At 42.8% G+C, this 20028-nt stretch overlaps 1 protein-coding gene across 7 annotated transcripts in view; it reads right to left on the bottom strand.

Annotated features, from left to right (window-relative positions):
- ATP8B1 (ATPase phospholipid transporting 8B1) overlaps positions 1-20028 on the bottom strand; it is a 150796-nt gene that overhangs the window by 58793 nt on the left and 71975 nt on the right. For 3 of the 7 annotated variants that reach the window (XM_074383365.1, XM_074383364.1, XM_039463758.2), the window contains 2 exons: positions 16554-16759; positions 538-635 (listed from right to left, as the gene is read on the bottom strand). In XM_074383365.1, coding sequence (XP_074239466.1) covers positions 538-635; positions 16554-16734 — 279 coding nt within the window. In that variant the 5' untranslated portion in view covers positions 16735-16759. Of the gene's footprint in view, positions 1-537; positions 636-16553; positions 16760-20028 lie in introns of those variants that run through there. The other 4 variants (XM_074383367.1, XM_039463759.2, XM_074383368.1 and 1 more) reach the window with 2 other exon arrangements.

The following is a 20028-nucleotide window of genomic DNA, read 5'->3' as shown; positions in this document are numbered from 1 at the left end:
GCCTCCCGGACTCAAGTGATTCTCCTGTCTCAGCTTCCCAAGTAGCTGAGACTATGGCACATGCCACCATGCCAGGCTAATTTTTGTATTTTGTGTTTAATCTTTAAGTATTCTTTATCATATTCCAAAGGTAACAAGCATTTTTGAGTCAAAAATATCTTTAAAATCTCGAAATCCATTCCAGGAGAGAAGGGGAAGATAAATGATTAAGAGATTCTTTTCAAACTCATTACTTTCAAACATGAGGCTTCTGTGCCATCATTGTATATTCTTTCATAAAACATTCTTAAGAGAGCTTAACATTTAAAAAAGAGAGAAAATTTCAATCTACAAAATTCTGTTTTGTTGCAGGTCACCCCCTACCCATCCCAAAGGTGAAGATCAATAAAAATGACACTCTATAGAAATATGATTATCAATAGCCCCAGGCAGGTGGTTACGTGGAAGGCAGGTATAGCATGAAGGTAGTAAGCATGCCAGCTATGGGGAAAAACTGCATTTCAATAAACACAATTCAGAAAATTAAAATTAACTCACCGCATATTTACTCTCCTTAATACAAAAGAACTTTGTGTTCATAAAATGAGGTTGTTCGTGGTACTTTCGATCGTTTGCTTTGACTTGCCATGTACATTCTTTAAAAAAAAGGAAGAAAAGTTTATAAGCAGCAAATTAGCATGTTGTTATGAGTTGAATTGTGTCTTCCCCAGATTCATATGTTGAAGTTCTAAACCACCATCCCTCAGAATGTGACCTTATTTGGAAACTGCTCATTGCAGATGTAATCAAATTAAAATGAAGTCATTAGAGAGGACTCTAATTCAACGTATCTTTGCAAAAAGGGAGATTTGGACACAGAGAGACAGATGACAGTGTGAAGTCACAGGGAGAAAATGGCCATCTGCAAGCCAAGGAGAGAGGCCTAGAACAGATCTTTCCCTTGTAGCTCTCAGAAGGAATCAATCCTGCTGACTCCTTGATGCCTAGAGGAAGGCATTCCCCTCCCTGCCCCGCCCCCCACCCCGCTGCTATGAAAGCTGGAGCAAGGATGCTATAGATCAGGAAGAAAATGAGAAGCACCTCTCGAGGTAAGTTCTCCATGAACATGCATGCTGGATAAAGCTCCCTTGAGTGACGCACACAGTGGAGTGAACTAGGCTTTGGTGATTCCCCACCAACCGGCAGAGAGGAGAAATTAACGAGTATGGCACAACTATTTTTGGAGATGGGAATACATTAAAAGACACTTGAAAGTGAAAAATTACAAAACATCAGTCTTAACTATAATAACAAAAATATATACTTTTGAAATATTATATTTCACTTTTAAAATGACGTGGTTTTGTTTGTTTTTTGAGACTGAATTTCACTCTTGTTGCCCAGGTTGGAGTTCAGTGGCATGATCTCAACTCTCTGCAACCTCCGCCTCCGGGTTCAAGCAGTTCCCCTGCCTCAGTCTCCTGAATAGCTGGGATTACGGGCATGCACTACTATGCCTGGCTAATTTTGCATTTTTAGTAGAGATGGGGTTTTACCATATTAGCCAGGCTAATCTCAAACTCCTGACCTTGTGATCCGCCCACCTTGGCCTCCCAAAGTGCTGGGATTATAGGCATGAGCCACCATGCCCAGCAAAACAACGTATTTTCTAGACTCCTACTCCAAAGGAAATACAGACAATATCATGAGTAACAAGTATAGGCTGGGCGCGGTGGCTCACGCCTGTAATCCTATGATCCTAGCACTTTGGGAGGCCGAGATGGGTGGATCACTTGAGCTCAGGAGTTCAAAACCAGCCGGGCCAACATGGTGAAACTCCATCTCTATCAAAAATTAAATAAAATTCGCAGGGTGTGGTGGTGCATACCTATAATCCCGGCTACTCAGGAGGTTGAGGCAGAAGAATGGCTTGAACCCGGGAGGCAAAGGTTGCAGTGAGCCAAGATTGCACCACTGAACTCCCACCTGGGGTACAGAGAAAGGCTCTGTCTCCAAAAAAAAAAAAAAAAAAGTTAATAAGTATAGACTATTGAGGATACAAATAACCTGACTACTCTTTTAAAGTCACAATACCACTATTGAACATTTTTCTCACAACATTTTTGTTGTGTTTCATCAGGTAATCATAGCAATTGTCTTACTACAAATGAAAACGTTCCTGGTATCTTTGTAGCTCGAGTGCAATCTTATCAAAAGGGAAAATAAAAATGGAACTATAAAGCTCCTCATAAGCACTGTAGCCATGTATGCAATCAGAACTGCTCATTCCACTTAAAAAGGAGATCTCAAAGTAGATAAATAAGACCTTTTATAAGGTACTCTTGAATCCATTCTATTTGGTGGTAATTTGCAAATGCATGTGCTTCTAATGGTTTACTTAGCTCACAAATGACTTGTGACACATCCCAGCCACCACCAGTGTTATAAAACACTGTTGAGAATCCCTGTTCCAAATTTCAGGAAGGCTGAGAAAAAAAAAAAAAAAAATAGACAAGATTCCTCAAGAATACAGAAAAGGCCAATAAGGGATTTTTAAAAAGTCAATTTTAGAAATACTCAAGAGGAAAGAATAAACTGCCCTGTTAAGGAGCTGGATATAAAGAGCCTTCCCACCCCACCTCTGGTCCATCCCGCAGTGGCTCTGTAAATTTGCTTCATAATTAAGCCTCAGCTGATGGTGGCTCTGTCTGGTCCCAGCACTATACCCTCATCCCTGGCCTATTTTGATTTGGATAACTCAGACAGAGAGGGTGGTATCTGACCTCAAGTAGAAGAAGTGAGGGGTTATCAGAAATGACATATTTAAAACAATGTATTTTAAGAATCTATTAATTTTACACTCTGCTAATACGGTGGGGAGCCTGGAGAAAGTAACCAGTATGTCTTTGTCAGCAGTTGAACCACAAATGCATTTTTATTCAATTTTAGAAATCTGACTGCAGTCAAGTTATCAATAACCCTATTTCCAGTTAAAGATCCTTGTTTGGCCTAATTCAGACAAATCGGGGACAAACAAATTGATGTGTACTCTTGATTCATCTATGAGTTTTGAGCTAATTGCTTGAGCTGCATTTCTTTTTTTCTTTTTGAGACAGAGACTTGCTCTATCACCCAGGTTGGAGTACAGTGGTGCAATCTTGGCTCACCGCAACCTCTGCTTCCCGAGTTCAAGCTATTCTCCTGCCTCAGCCTCCCGAGTAGCTGGGATACAGCCATGTGCTACCATGCCCTGCTAATATTTTTTTTATTTTTAGTAGAGATGGTGTTTCACCATTTGGGCCAGTCTGGTCTTGAACTCCTGATTTCATGGTCCACCTGCCCTGGCTTCCCAAAGGGCTGGGATTACAGGTGTGAGACACAGCACCCAACCTTGAGCTGTGTTTCAATAAGATACCATGAAAATATGAAAACAGAGTTCTGTGGACAAACACACTTGCAGAAGACAGTATCTTGAAACCTTCTCTTGGAAGATTAATGGATTTGCTGGTACATTAAAGGCTGTGAGAAGTCCTATAGTAAAGAAACTGATTTTATTTTAGAAGTTAAATATGTTTCAAAATGCTTTAATATTTAAAATAGCTTTTCCAAAATTAATATAATTATAGGTACTTTTGAAAAAATCACAGAACACCTATTAAAATGAGTGGAGAAGTGCTGCATTGATGTACATGCCTTTAGGAAGGGAGGCAAAGCAGCGCACGGAGGGATTGACCTTTTTGAGCAAACATTTTATTTTAGGTGTCTGCTCGGAACAGAGAACTTTACTGGACGCTGGATTACAAAGCTAATTTACAGAAAAAGTAGGCATCTTGCGCCATTTTCTTTTAGTTACAAAGCGAACAGGGGTGTGCCATCAAAATCATCCATGTACGTGTACAGACATGATTTTAACAGCTGCGGGTGACACGTGGCTCAAAGTCACCCTGAGTCTACTAAATGGCTGTGTTGTCAATATAGTTAAATATGGCTACGTGCTCTCCAGAGTGTTCCCACGATCACCACGTCCTTTGATCACTGCCATCTGGAAGAGGAGATGAGTACAACCCTCCCCTTTCCCTCTCTGTGCTGGGTCCAAATGCTTGCTTACAACTAAGACACTACACTGGTTGGTACACATTGCAGCAAACAAGGAAAATAAAAAGATTAAAAGTCTAACATCAAAAAGAAAAAAAACAATCAAAGAGAGAACGAGTAAAGGACATGAATAGGCAGCTGATACAAAGGGAAATTCAAATGCCCTTTTTTTTTTTTTTTTTTTTTTTTGAGGTGGAGTTTCGCTGCAGTCTCCCAGGCTGGAGTGGTGCAATGATGCAATCTCGGCTCACTGCAACCTCTGTCTTCTGGGTTCAAGTGTTTCTCCTGCCTCAGGCTCTCGAGTAGCTGGGATTACAGGTGCCCACCACCATGCTTGGCTAATTTTTGTATTTTTAGTAGAGACAGGGTTTCACCATGTTGGCCAGGCTGATGTCGAACTCTGACCTCAGGTGATCTACCCACCTCAGCCCGCCAAAGTGTTGGGATAATGGGCATAAGCCACCAAGCCCGGCCTCAAGTAGATCTTAAACATATGAGAAGATACTCGATTTCCTAAAAGAGAAATACAATTCTTCACTGAGATAGTTTTTATCCTATAATAACAAAATATTGGCACATAGTAAAGAATGGGATGACATTTTGGGTTGAAAAGAAAGCAGAGAAACAGAGATAGGCTTTATAGAGAGCAATTTGGCCAGATCTCAAAATTTAACACACACATGCACCGATCGAACAATCGCACTTCTAGGAAATATCCCCCATGTTCATACTGCAGGGTTATTCAATGCAGCCCTACTTATCAAAAAGACTGGAAACCACCCAAACCGCCCACCTCGGCCTCTCAAAGTGTTGGAATTACAGGTGTGAGCCATCGCACTCAGCCTGGAAAGATATTCTTGAATTGCTAGTGCTACCCCTCCCTCAACCCAGCACCAACTGCGTGGCACGGAGAGAGAATCTGTGCGCTTTGGAGAGGGACAGTGCAGTAATTATGAGGCTTTGCATTGAACTCAGTGCTGCCCTATTGCAGACAGAAGAAAGCAAAACCGGGCTGAACTCAGCTGATGCAAGACCACAGAGGGAGAATTTAGACCAGCCCTAGCCAGAGGAGTATCGCCTGTCCCTTGGTCAGAACTTGAGTTCTGGTAAGCCTCATCACTGAGGGACAAAGTGCTCTGGGCTCTAAATAAACTTGAAAGGCAGTATAGGCCACATCAACTACAACTCTGAGGCAAGTCTTAGTGCTGAGATGGACTCGAAGCCAGTTGACTCGGCAGGCTCATGACCTACTGAGACACCAGCCAGAGCAGCTAACGGAATGCTTGCACCACCACTCCCCGCCAACCCCATACAGCACAGCTCCCTGCTCCAAAAGAGACCCCTTCCTTCTGCTTGAGGAGATGAGAGGGAAGAGTAAAGAGAACTTTGCCTTGCATCTTGGATACCAGCTCAGGCACAGTAGGATAGGGCACCAGGCAGAGTCATGAGGCTATTTCAGGCCCTCGCTCCCAGAGAACATTACTAGACACATTCTGGATCAGAAGGAAACCTGCTGCCTTGCAGGACAAGGACCCAGCTCTGGCAGGATCCTTCACCTGCTGATGAAAGAGCCCTTGAGCCCTGAATAATCAGTAATGATACCCAGTTAATATCCATGGCTGCAAGCCTTAATTGAGGCTGAGATGTTCTGGGTTTAGGTGTGACCCAGCACATGCCAAGCTGTGGTGGCCATGGTGAGAGATTCCTTCTGCTTGAGAAAAGCAGAGAGAAAAGTAAAGGGTAGTTTGTCTTGCACTTTATTTATTTTCAGAGACAGAGTCTCGCTATGTTGCCCAGACTGGAGTGCAATGGTGTGATCTCGGCTCACTATAACCTCTGCCTCCTGGGTTCGAGTAATTCTCGTGCCTCAGCCTCCTGAGTAGCTGGGATTACAGACATACACCACGATGCCCAGCTATTTTTTATTTTTAGTAGAGACAGGGTTTTACCATGTTGGCCAGGCTGATCTCAAACTCCTGGCCTCAAGTGATCTGCCCACCTCAGCCTCCCAAAGTTCTGGGATTACAGGCATGAGCTACTTCAACCAGCCTGTTTTGTACTTTGGTGGGGTAAAGCAACAAACAGGCTCTTGGGGTCTCTGAGTCCAGGCCTGAGATTTTTGGATTACATCTCTGGACTTGCTTTTTGCCAGAGGGAAACCCACTGCCCTGAGGGGTGACTAAAAGCATTTACCACAAGCTGGCCAAAGAGGCTGTAGGCCTTTACTGAACTTCCGCAGTAACCTGGTAGTACTCCTCATGGGCCTGTGGTGGTGGTGGACATGGGGAGAGGCCCCTGAGCTTGTGGAACGAGGAGGGAAGAGCAGGAAGGACCGGCTAATGGTTTGAGTGCCACCTCAGCCACAGTAGAATAGATAGAACACCAGGTAGATTTCTAAGGTTTTGGACTCCAGTCCCTGGCTCCCAGATGGCATCTCTGAACCTGGCTGCAGCCTGGAGGAACTCACTGCCTTGAAGCTAGCCTGGCTGGATTCACAATCTGCTTATTGCAGATCCCCAGAGCCTTGAGAGAACATAGGCAGTAGCCAGATCATGGTTACAGAGGACTGTGGTGAGACCCAGGTCTGACCCAGTACATTCACTACAGAATACTACTAAGCATTTAAAGAAGAACTAATACCAACCCCACTCAATCTATTCTAAAAAATACAGTAGGAGGAAACACTTCCAAACTTATTCTATGAGATCAGTATTACCCTGTTACCAAAACCAGACAAACACATCCAAAACAAACAAACAAACAAACAAACAAACAACAACAAAAAACTCTACAGGCCAATACCATTGATGAATATTGATGCAAAAATTCTCAACAACATACTAGAAAATCAAATTCAACACCACATTAAAAAGACCATTCATCATGACCAAGTGGGACTTATCCCAGGAATGCAAGGATGGTTCAACATACACAAATCAATTAATGTGATATGTCATGTCAACAGAATGAAGGGCAAAAACCATATGATCATTTCAATTGATGCTGAAAAAAAAGATACAATTCATCATCCCTTCATGATAAAAATCCTCAAAAAATTGGTTTAGAAGGAACATACCTCAATATAATAAAAGCCATATATGACAGACCCATAGGTAGCATTGAACTAAATGGGAAAAAACTAAAAGCCTTTCCTCTTAGATCTGGAACATGACAAGGATGCCCACTGTCCCCAGAAGTCCTAGCTAGAGCAATCAGACAAGAAAAAGAAATAAAAGGCATCTAAATTGGAAAGGAATAAGTCAAATTATCCTTGTTTACAGATGCTATGATCTCATATTTGGAAAAACCTAAAGACTGCACCAAAAAAAACTATTAGAACTGATAAATTCAGTAAGGTTGCAAGATACAAAATCAATGTATAGAAATCAACAGCCTTTCTATATGCCAATGGCAAACAATCTGAAAAAGAAATCAAAAAGCAATTCCATTTGCAACAGCTGTGAATAAAATACCTAAGAATTAAGTTTACCAAATAAGCAAAGATCTCTATAATGAAAACTATAAATTGATTGCACTGATGCAAGAAACTAAAGAGGACACCAGAAAAATGGACTAATATTCCATGCTTATGAGTTGAAATATTGTTAAAATGTCCATACTACACAAAGCAATCTACAGATTCAATGCAATCTCTATGAAAATACCAATGACAGTCTTCACGGAAATAGAAAAAATAATCCTAAAATTTTTATAGAAACCACAAAAGACCCAGAATGGCCACAGCTAATCTAAGCCAAAAGAAGAGAATTGGAGAAATCACATTACCTGACTTCAAATTATATGACAGAGCTATAGTGACCAAAATGACATGATATTGGCATAAAAACAGACATATAGATCAATAGAACAGTATAGAAAACTCAGAGATAAATGAGTTCCCCAGTGAACTCATTTTCAACAAAGGTGTCAAGAACATACACTGGGGAAGGTAAGTCTATTCAATAAATGGTACAGGGAAAACTGCATATTTATATGTAGATGAATGAAAGTAGACTCCATCTCTTGACATATGCAAAATTTAAATCAAAATGGGTTAAAGACTTAAATCTAAGACCACAAACTATGAAACTACTCCAATAAAACCCTCAGAAAGGCTGGGCATGGTGGTTCATGTCTGTAATCCCAGCACTTTGGGAGGCTGAGGTGGGTGATCACTTGAGGTCAGGAGGTTGAGACCAGCAACACAGTGAAACCTTGTCTCTACTAAAATACAAAAAATTTATCCAGGCATGGTGGCACATGCCTGTAGTCCCAGCTACACAGAAGGCTGAGCCAGGGGAATCACTTAAACCTGGGAGGTGGAGGTTGCAGTGAGCTGAGATTGCACCACTGCACTCCAGCCTGGCAACAGAGCAAGACTCCATCTTAAAAGAGAAGACCAGGCCAGACCAGACCAGGTCAGGCCAGACCAGGCCAGACTGGGGAAACTCTCCAGGACAGTAAACTGATTTCTTGAATCCCATAAGCACAGGCAACCAAAGCAAAAATGGACAAATGAGATCACAGGTTAAAAGGCTTCTGCCAAACAAAGGAAACACTCAACAAAGTAAAGAGACAAATCACAGACTGGGAGAAAATATTCAGGCCACTGAATTTATTTCTCATCCCAGAACCCCTCTATATCCACAGGGGCTGGATCCAGGTACCTAGAGCATTTGTAACAACTCCATGAGTGGTTCTGATGTACAGGCAGACCTGAGAACCTCCAGCTAGTACAAGGGAGAGGGTCTTCCTATAGTGACTTCTATCATCAAAAATCTACTTTCAAACTTGGGCTGCAAAGTAGCAGGAAGAAAACCAACAGCTGAGTTAGGTCTCCATGAGCAAGAGATTCTTACCCAAGGATTAATCATAAATTACATGCCTGGAAAGCAAATCCTCTACAAATGAGCATGTTGTCCAAGGTCTTAAAAATAAATAGAATAGGCCAGGCACAGCGGTTCTCTCTTGCAATCCCAGCACTTTGGGAGGCCAAGCCAGGTGGATCACCTTAAATCAAGAGTTCGAGACCACCCTGGCCAACATGGAAAATCCTTCCCTACCGAAAATACAAAAATTAGCTGAGTGTGACGGCGGGTGCTGGTAATCCCAGCTACTTGGGAGGCTGAGGCAGGAGAATCGCTTGAACCCGGGAGGCGGAGGTTACAGTGAGCCGAGATTGCACCACTGCACTCCAACCTGGGCAACAAGAGCAAGACTCTGTGTCTCAGAAAAATAAAAATAGAAATAAAATAAGAGGCAGCACAGTATCACCAGCCTTCCCCATTAGTAATCCCTCAGTGCAGGAATACCCTTCACCCCGTGACTTCACAAGCATCAGTTACGCTGGTGTCCTTAGGCTGTGGAGGAGAGCGGCAATTTACAACGGATCAGAGAAAGAAAGAAAACAAGTAGCCAAAGTAGACTCCTATGCGGTATGTGTCAAACACGGAAAATGCATCTTATTATGTTGAACAGACCTTGCAGCACTTTTCACAGATTCTCTAGGATATCCTAGGATTGATATGTTTCAGTGAGCCATCTTTATCTGTGTTTTGGTTCCAACTAAATATTAATTCATAGATACTCTAAAGACCCCACATTCTTAATTCCAGATTCTTTTATGAAGATACCACTTTAAGGCTGGGTGGTGTGGTTCATGCCTTTAATCCGAGGACTTTGGGAGGCTGAGGCAGGCAGATCACGATGTCAGGAGATTGAGGCCATCCTGGCCAACATGGTGAAACCCCATCTTTACTAAAAATACAAAAAATTAGCTGGGCGTGGTGACAGGTGCCTGAAATCCCAGGTACTCAGGAGGCTGAGAAAGGAAAATTGCTTGAACCCAGGAGTTGGAGGTTGCAGTGAGCCAAGATTGTGCCACTGCACTCCAGCCTCACGACAAACAAACAAAAAAAAGATATCACTTTTATCAAGTACACAGGTAAGCTTGTTTCACTGATACCACATCCCATCTGAAATTCTGCCAAGAAAGGGAAGAATTTCCTCTATGTGTCCCGATGCTCTTGTGGTGATACCTTTAAACCTGAACTACTAAGTATTTCACCTTAAGTATTCTTAACCAATAATCATTTTGCCCTGGAACAGAATTCTGCACAAAATTCTGAATTAGAAAAGACTTTTTAGAGAAATGCAGCTTAATGTTTTCAAGTACAGGGAAAAAACCAAAGCAGCCAAGGAAAAAGTCATTGGCACTTCCTCTAATGGCCAGATGGAGGTGACTGCCTAGCCTACCAACTGTTTATAAGCATATCTTTCTTAAAATTGTTATGATTTTTGAGATGGAGTTCCACTCTTTTTGCCTAGACTGGAGTGCAATGGCACAATCTCAGCTCACTACAACCTCCGCCTCCTGCCTCAGCCTCCCGAGTAGCTGGAACTACTGGTGCACACCACCATGCCCAGTTAATTTTTGTATTTTTGGTAGAGGCAGGTTTTCACCTTGTTGGCCAGGATGATCTCAAACTCCTGACCTCAAGTGACCTGCCAGTCTCGGCCTTCCAAAGTGCTGGGATTACAGGCATGAGCCACTGCACCTGGCCCACAGGAACACCTTCAAGGCACCTAGAACCTACTCTGTGAGTGGCTGAACATCCACACATGATCTTATTTGGTTCCTATTGGTTCATGGTCATATTTGGCTTTGTATTTACTTATTTATAGATGGCAGGTCACTATGTTGCCTAGACTGGCCCCAAATTCCTGAGCTCCAGCCATCCTCTCATCTCTGCCTCCCAAGAAGCTGGGACTATAGGCTGGCTTTAAAAAACACAAAAACAAGGGCCAGGAGTGGTGGCTCAAGCCTGTAATCCCAGCACTTTGGGAGGCCGAGGCGGGTGGATCACGAGGTCAAGAGATCGAGACCATCCTGGTCAACATGGTGAAACCCCGTCTCTACTAAAAATACTAAAAAAAAATTAGCTGGGCATGGTGGCGTGTGCCTGTAATCCCAGCTACTCAGGAGGCTGAGACAGGAGAATTGCCTGAACCCAGGAGGCGGAGGTTGCGGTGAGCCGAGATCGCGCCATTGCACTCCAGCCTGGGTAACAAGAGCGAAACTCCGTCTCAAAAAAAAAACAAACACAAAACAAAAACAAAGACTAATGACACCGAAGCCTCTGGGTCTGAATCATCTCCATTTCCAAAGTTGTAGAATCAGATTTTTCAGGTTGGGAGTAATCCCAGCACTGGGAGGCCGAGGCAGGCAGATCACAAGGTCAGGAGTTCAAGACCAGCCTGGCCAACATGGTGAAATCCCAAAAAATACAAAAATTAGCCAGATGTGGTGGCGCATGCCTATAGTCCCAGCTACTCGGGAGGCTGAGGTAGGAGAGTCACTTGAAGCCAGGAGGCGAAGGCTGCAGTGAGTTGAGATTGTGCCACTGTACTCCAGCCTGGGTGACAAGAGCGAGACTCCATCTCAAGAAAAAAAGACACTTTGAGAGGATGAGGTGGGCAGATCACAAGGTCAGGAGATTGAGCCCATCCTGGCCAACATGGTGAAACCCCATCTCTAGTAAAAACACCAAAAAAAAAAAAAATTAGCTAGGCATGGTGGCACGTGTCTGTAATCCCAGCTACTTGGGAGGCTGAAGCAGGACAGTCACTTGAACCAAGGAGTTGGAGGTTGCTGTGAGCCGAGATCATGCCACTGCACTACAGCCTGGCAACAGAGCAAGACTACGTCTCAAAAAAAAACAAACAAAAAAAGAATCAGGTTATTCTGTTTTAGTATATAGTAGTCACCTTTCTCTGTTAACCTCACAGGCACAGGATATATACAAACTGAGCAAGTGTATAGCCCCAGGAAGCCCAGGTATCCTGGGTGGCTGTGCTGTGGTGTCACGGTGAAAACACATCTCTACTAAAAATTAGCCAGGCATGGTGCTATGTGCCTGTAATCCTAGTTACTCAGGAGGCTGAGGCATGAGAATTGATTAAGCCTGGGAGACAGAGGTTGCCGTGATGGACTGTAGCCTGGATGACAAAAGGGAGATTGACTCAAAAAAAGAAAGAAAATAAAAAGAAAAGCAAGCAAGAAAGAAAATGGGTTTCCAGGTTGGTCATGAGAACAAGGGGGAGGATGGCAGCCCGAGACAGAAAGCAGGATTCAGGTAGGAGCTGCTGCAGGAATCAGAACCTGTGAGGGCGTCTGTCAGGCAGCAGAGCTGGAGGGTGGGACAGTTAATGGAAAAGGAACATTGCAAGGAGGACGAGGCAGTGTTCTGACTCCACTCCCAGGCTCAGGAGAGCGAGCCAGTCTGTACCCATCCAGAAACCCTCTCCAGAGCACGTATTTGTTCCCAAGCACTTCATCTCTGAGCCGGTTCCTGACTGACACAGAATTACCTGCGGGGTTGGTCTGGGGCACCAGGATCATGGGATGGTAAGCCAATGAAGTTCAGCTGGTTCCTTTAAAGCCCCACACTTCTTGGATCCTTTTATGATAGGGGACACAACCTGAAGCTCCAGAGGGCGATGAACAATTCTGACTTTCTAGTCTCAAGGGGCCACAGAATGTAGGTGTCCTGAAGCACATGGCAAAACTAGTGTTTCCCGGAACACACACTGAAAAGTGTGCTCATCAGGAAACAAAGGTGCTCATCCCACAGCACTGAAAACATTCCCACTCATTTCTGAGAATCTTTGCTCAATCTTTTTTTTTTTTTTTTTTTTTTTTTTTTTTTTTTTTTTTTGAGACAAGGGTCTTGCTTGTTGCCCAGGGTGGAGTACACTAGCATGATCTCGGCTCACTGCAACCTCTGCCTCCCGGGTTCAGGCAATTCTCCTGCCTCAGCCTCCTGAGTATGTGGGATTATAGGCCAGCACCACTATGTCTGGCTAATTTTTGTATTTTTAGTAGAGATGGGGTTTCACCATGTTGGTCAGGCTGGTCTGGAACTCCTGACCTCGTGATCTGCCCACCTTGGCCTTCCAAAGTGCTGGGATTACAGGCGTGAGCCACCGCACCTGGAATCTTTGCTCAATCTTTAACACAAAGGGTAAAGTTACTTGAACCTGTGGGCTTATCTTTCTTCATGGCACATTGTAACAGCATGTTTGTGCCTGTCCTTCCTTCTCACAAAACACAATAAGGGTCCTTTGACTGAAAAGTCCTTTGAATGGGTCTCTCAAAACACTTGTTTAACAGGAAAGCTCAGTTGGGCTAGGGCATTACCTTTCTTTAAAAAAGAAAGAAAGAAAGAAAGCAACTTTCTGTGTTACAATGATGTCATCAAAGAAATGTTCAGGCCTCTTAGGCAGTGCTTTGCTGGAACGGGTCCTGGTCCCTGGCGTTACTCAGCCTGGTGCTACCTCTCAGGGTGACTCAGGCTCTGATGTCTTAAAGAACTAATCCTCTGAAGCAAATTATTCAAGATGTGAAATGTCAAGAAAGACAGATGATGATTAAAAAAAGAAAGGGAAGTTAGGGCGACATGGACCTTAATCGGGAAATTCCCCTAATGAGAATATAGTGGGAAAGGAAAGAGGAGGACAGAGGGATGAAGAGAGGAAGGGAGGAAAGAGGGGAAGCTGATTGGCTGTGAGGGATGCAGGGCAGACGTGAAATGGGAGGAAAGAGGTCTAGCATTTACTGAGCATCATCTGTGTGCTTGGGAAGGGCACAGAGAGGTATTAGAATAAGAATTTTTGTAAAAAGTCACAGGCAATCATTTGACATAGGTTTTGAGAAGCAAGAACCACCCAAATCACCCAGGAATATAAACCACCCTTCAAAAAGACTACGAAGATTCGAGACCAAACTTTTTTTTTTTTTTGGAGATGGAGTTTCGCTCTGTCACCCAGGATGGAGTGCAGTGGCGGGATCTCAGTTCATTGCAACCTCCACTTTTCAGGTTCAAGCGACTTTCCTGCCTCACCCTTTCCAGTAGCTGGGATTATAGGTGTGTGCCACCATGCCTGGCTAATTTTTTGTATTTTTAATAGAGATGTGGTTTCACTATGTTGGCCAGGCTGGTCTCAAACTCCTGACCTCTGGTGACCCACCTGCCTCAGCTTCCCAAAGTGCTGGGATTTACAGGGGTAAGCCACCGTGCCCGGCCAAGACTGAGCTCCTTTAATGCCTATGTGCCAAGGGTAGAAATCTGCAAAACATATGCCCTGCAAACTAAATGATCGCAAAAGGACCCTTACCACCAGAATGGGCAGGCAGAGTTGGAAAAAACAGAGGTGATAGTTTCTATCCACTACATGCTTCTCTGACATTTCTGCAGGCACCCAATCCCAGTCCACTTCCTATTTCCCGGACCACACGTCTGATGGCGTGCCACCAAGCACCAAGAGCGAAGTTGACCCTTGACCCCCTGGAGCCAATACGCCTGCCACCCCAGATATCTACATTTGGTAGAGATTCCAAAACTGTGATAGGAGACTAAGCAGTGCAGCTGGGGGGAAGGAATGAGGAAGAAGCATGTTTTATTCACTGTTTGGGCGATCAACTAGAACTCCCTTATAACTTGTCTGGCTGCTTCAGCTTTAGCCAGTTCACCCATATCCAGTCTGGACCTGTTATGACAGAGGCCACCTTCCTGTTCAGATTGGTGGGAATTCTTTTTTTTTTTTTTGAGACAGAGTTTCACTCTTTTTGTCCAGGCTGGAGTGCAATGGTACCATCTCGGCTCACTGCAACTTCCGCCTGGTCTTGAACTCCTGACCTCAGGTGATCAACCTGCCTCAGCCTCCCAAACTGCTGGGATTATAGGCGTTAGCCACTGTGCCTGGCAGGAATTCCCTTTTAATTTAGGTCAAGTATCACGATTTTAGTGCCTTCTGCTTCAGGGCAGAAGGCACTTAAGCTCAATCCTCAACAGCTTGAAATTACAACCAGAAACCCACTCTAAGGGGTAATACATCTAAATGTTTGCTATGGAAAGGTAGGGACAAACAACATACATGAGTCAAGGGCCTCCCCAAATTTGGGTGAGATGGGGCTCCCATGTGTGCATGAACTCCCCACACTAGGACTCTCCCCACAGGGGAGATTCTGTCACCAGAACAGAAGAATCATTGCAGAAATGGATTTCATGGCATGTCACTTTTTCTACAGGTGAAAACTGTTAGAAAAAAAATACCTCATTTAGGTAGCAGAACCCAAGAAGGAGAAACAGGAGGGTGGAGTTTGGCACGGGTGAAAAAGAGGCTAGAAATCCTGCAAGGGCAGATGGCGGTAACAGAGACCTCAGGAAAACCAGCTAAAATTCGAGGCTCCTCTAAGGCTGCAGGGAGGCGTGTCTAGAGCGCCGAAACCAGAACACTATGATAATGACTTCTGTGAATGTGACACTAAGGTTATTCAGCTGGAATTTGAGGGTCCACTATGCTATCAGCCTGATATCAAATCTGGGGTCCAGAGAGAAGAGTCTTAGCTTGCTCATGGAGAATAGCTACGAGAGCAGCCCACATCTGTTTGCCAGGGTGGGAGAACCAGGAGGAGATGAAGTAGAAAAGCCACAAAGGAAAAGGGGTTATGGTAACAACAAGGCAAGTTTTAGTGCACTCAGTCATGTATTGTCTATGGCCATTTACACATAATATTGGCAGAGACCATATAGTCCACAAAGCCTAAAATGGTTACTTGCTGGCCATTTACAGAAAAAGGTTGCTGGCCTTGGTCTAGAACCTGTCTGTGATGACCCTGAATGGACCTGGCCTGACCCTGAACAGACCACACACACACACACACACACACACACACTAAGGGTAGTTATTTATATAACTTATACCGACAATTTAACAATACTAATAGTTAACATCTAAAGATTGATCGATATGTATCCTATTAAGATTTCTGGGTGCAGTAACATATAAATTCTTGCACATATAACTCCATTTTGACAATATATATGCTGGCTAGGCATTGTAGCTCACACCTGTAATGCCAGCAGTTTGAGAGCCGAGATGGGCAGATCCCTTGAGCCCAGGAGTTTGAGACCAGTCTGGGCAACATAGTGAAATTTCTTCTATACACATACACACACACACACACACACACACACACACACACACACACACACACACAAGCTGGATATGTTGGCGTATGCCTGTAGTCCCAGCTACTCAGGAGGTTGAGGTAAGAGGGATTGTTTGAGTCAAGGAGATCAAGGCTGCAACGAGCCAAATTCACACCACTGCACTCCATCAGGGAGACACACTGAGACCCTGTCTCTCAAAAAAGAGAATATGCACACTAACAACGATCTTAATGTATTTTCTCTGCAGAACTTGTCAGATATGCTCTCCCAGCCCTTCATACTGAGGACAATGGGTACTTGTCCAGGCCCATCCACCATTCTCTCAGTCACATCCTAGGAAGAGATCAGAGAAGACCCCCTCCTAGACCACGCAAAATGGACTGATTTGATCATCTTTGGCACATGTGGCCACAACCCACATGAAGATTTCTAAGTGACTTTGTCACCAGGACTTCCTGTGTTTACCTTTTCTGACTGGCTCCCGGTTCTCCTCTGCTTCCTTGTTGACTCGATTTTGTTCTGGTTCAACAGCAGAACCCTGGTCATCAAGTTCATCTTCTGTTTCATCATCACTGTAGGGAACCACTTCATCGTTAGGCTGAGAATCCTCATCAAATGTCGTTTCTGAGTCTCTTTCTGTACTCATTCTGCTGGCAAATTGGAACTACCTGCTTGAAAGGAAAGAGAAACCAGAGTGAATTACGATGACTCTTGCCCAGTTTTTCGTTGAATCCTGCCTACATCCTGTTACAATGCCCCTTTTACAGAACATTGTTTTACTAACATGTAAATACTCTGGGATAATACCTCCAAATTCAACTTAACATGCAAACAAGAACAAAACCATTCAGTATTGATGAAATGCTTGGGTAAGATTTTTTAAAAATATGTAGCTGCAAACCTTTTATTTTTAAACAACAGTATATATATTTTAAGGCAATATTTCAAATTAGGGGGTCTCTCCCCAATGAAATAAATTTAGTAGGTAACAATTAAAATGAAACAGACTACAAAATATCAGATTGCAGCACATATAGTAAGAATAAGTACTGCTTGATAAAATAGTCTGACACATTCACACATTTATTTGCATTGTGAGTGTTAATAGAATTGAATTTCTCTCTGTGGATTGCTGGCAAAGTTGAGAAACCACTGCTCTAAGGTATCTGGTTTCTGCTAACACTAACATTCTGAGCCTTTGTTCTGACACAACATTTTTAATATAACCTTAGATCTTCCAAGTTTACTGACTTCCCAGGAACACTCTTTAGCCTTTCATTCTTGCTTTTTTTTTTTTTTTTTTTTTGAGATGCAGTTTTGCTCTTATTACCCAGGCTGGAGTGCAATGGTGCGATCTTGGCTCATCGCCACCTCTGCCTACCTGCTTCAAGTGATTCTCCTGCCTCAGCCTCCCAAGTAGCTGGGATTATAGGCATGCACCACCATGCCCAGCTAATTTTTGTATTTTTAGTAGAGACAGCGTTTCTCCACGTTGGTCAGGCGGGTCTCCAACTCCCGACCTCAGGTGATCCGCCATCCTCAGCCTCCCAAAGTGCTGGGATTACAGGCGTGAGCCACTGCGCCCAGCCTTCCCTAGCCCTTCTATTTTCCCAACTACCACTGCCCAGTCTCTATCTGGAATTTGTGTTTGAGCATCTACCGAATAAGATGATTCTGCACAAGAGAGGAGAATAACAACCTTAGTTATATTTTATTTTAGAAAAATATTTACACAAATACCTCAGTTATAGACACACAGCCTGGCATTTACATAAGCATCACAGTGCCATGTAGTCAGTATTTTAATAATAGCAGCTCACATTTATTTTGTGTTAACTGCATGCCAAGCCTCACACTAACCACTTTATAGACATGGGCTCATTGAAACTTCCCACACCACCATGATGAATAACAGTATTATTGTTATTCCTACTCAGCAGAGGAGAAAAATCAAAACACTGGAATGCTAAATAACTTGCACAATAATTATTAAAAATTTAAGGCAAAAATGCCTGCTTCACAAGGAGAGGTCTATGCTCTATTTTTGCATTATGGTTTATGATCGATTTTAATTGAGTGAAAATTGCCTCAGGTAGAACTATATAGCTAATTGTGTGTTTGGCACCAAATCTTAGCCCTCTAAAACAATTTTTATATTCACAAATGGACCCCTAGGAAAATTTCAAATATTTATATGAGGATTTTTTCCAAGTATTATGTAAAACAGCAAGAGCCAAAGCAAGATGAGTATATAATTGTTGACTGTGTAAATAAATTGTGGCTTCTCATATTATCGGATAATGTGCAACAATTTAGATGATCAGAAAAGTATCTGATGACATCACATTAATGATGGCATTAAGTTACTAGGTAAGTTATAAAGCCATATTTATAGAATACACCATATTATTCACACACACATTTGTTCATTTTCCAAAATTTTAACAATTGACGTACATTACTTTAATTTTTTTGAGATGAAGTCTTGCTCTATTGCCTAGGCTGGAGTGCAGTGGTGCGATCTCAGCTCACTGCAAACCCTGCCTCCCTGGTTCAAGCAATTGTCCTGACTCAGCCTCCTGAGTAGGTGGGATTACAGGTATGTACCACCACTCCTGGCTAATTTTTGTATTTTCAGTAGAGATGGGGTTTCACCATGTTGGCCAGAATGGGACATACATTATTTTAAGTGAGCTGATGCATGCAAAATGCTCAACTCAGTATCTAGCCTGCATTAAGTACTCAATAAACATTAGCCATTAATTTTTCATATGTTTCTTGGTGATCTATATGTTTTCTTTTAAAAAATGTCTATTCATTTCCTTTACCTACTTTTAAATGGTATTATCATTATTTTTCAATATTGCTGGCACTCATTATTGCAAAGAAAACTTGGATTCTTTTGCATGATGTTGTACTGTGGCACAGTTCTAAAGAGCCGTATAGTCACGGATGCAAAGTTCCTAGCATTGCTGGTTCTCAGCACCTCATGCCATTATCTCACGCCTTCAAAGAATATTCATTCCTCAAGTCCATAGTCTTTACCTCTGGCCTTAGCTTTTCAGTAGCAAATACAAGCTTTCCTGGCAGTACTTATAGTTTCATTGGTTATACTTTTCTGGCAATACATATATTTTCATGGTTTATACTGTTTCAAAATTATTTTCTATTAAATGGAGCTAAATTTCTTAAAAGTCATCTTTTCTACTAACTCAGTATCACCATGTTAAATCTAAATTTCCCTACTGTTTTTTTTTCTTTTTTTCCCACATCCCTGATTATTAATCCCTACTTTTTTTTAAGTTTCAGGATACATGTGCAGAACATGCAGGTTCGTTACATAGATACACATGTGCCATGGTAGTTTGCTGCACCCATCAACCCATCATCTAGGTGTTAAGCCCAGCATGCATTAAGTATTTGTGCTAATGCTCTCCCTCCCTTTGTCCCCCACCTCCAGACAGGCCCCAGTGTGGATGCTCCCCTCCCTATGTCCATGTGTTCTCATTGTTCAACTCCTGCTTATGAGTGAGAACATGCAGCGCTTGGTTTTCTATTCCTGTACCAGTTTTCTGAGAATGATGGCTTCCAGCTTCATCCATGTCCCTGCAAAGGACAGAAACTCATTCTTTTTTATGGCTGCAGGTATTATTTGCTTTTGAGTTCCTTGTACATTCTGGATACTAGTCCCTAGTTGGATGAATTATTTGCAAATATTTTCTCCTATTCAACAGGAAACACTTCACTCTGTTGATTGCTTCTCTGGCTGTGTAGAAGCTTTTTAGTTTAATAGAGTGCTCTTTGTCTACTTTTGTGTTGTCGCCTCTGCTTTTGAGGTCTTAGCCATAAAATCTTTCCCAAGACCAATGTCCTGAAATGTTTTCCTATGTTTTCTTCTAGTAAAAAGTTTTTTTTTTTGTTGTTGTTGTTTTTTTCATTA

The sequence above is a fragment of the Saimiri boliviensis genome, chromosome 13 (assembly GCF_048565385.1).
Source record: "Saimiri boliviensis isolate mSaiBol1 chromosome 13, mSaiBol1.pri, whole genome shotgun sequence".
Taxonomy (NCBI): Eukaryota; Metazoa; Chordata; class Mammalia; order Primates; family Cebidae; genus Saimiri; species Saimiri boliviensis.
This window is presented reverse-complemented; position numbering and strand designations above follow the sequence as displayed.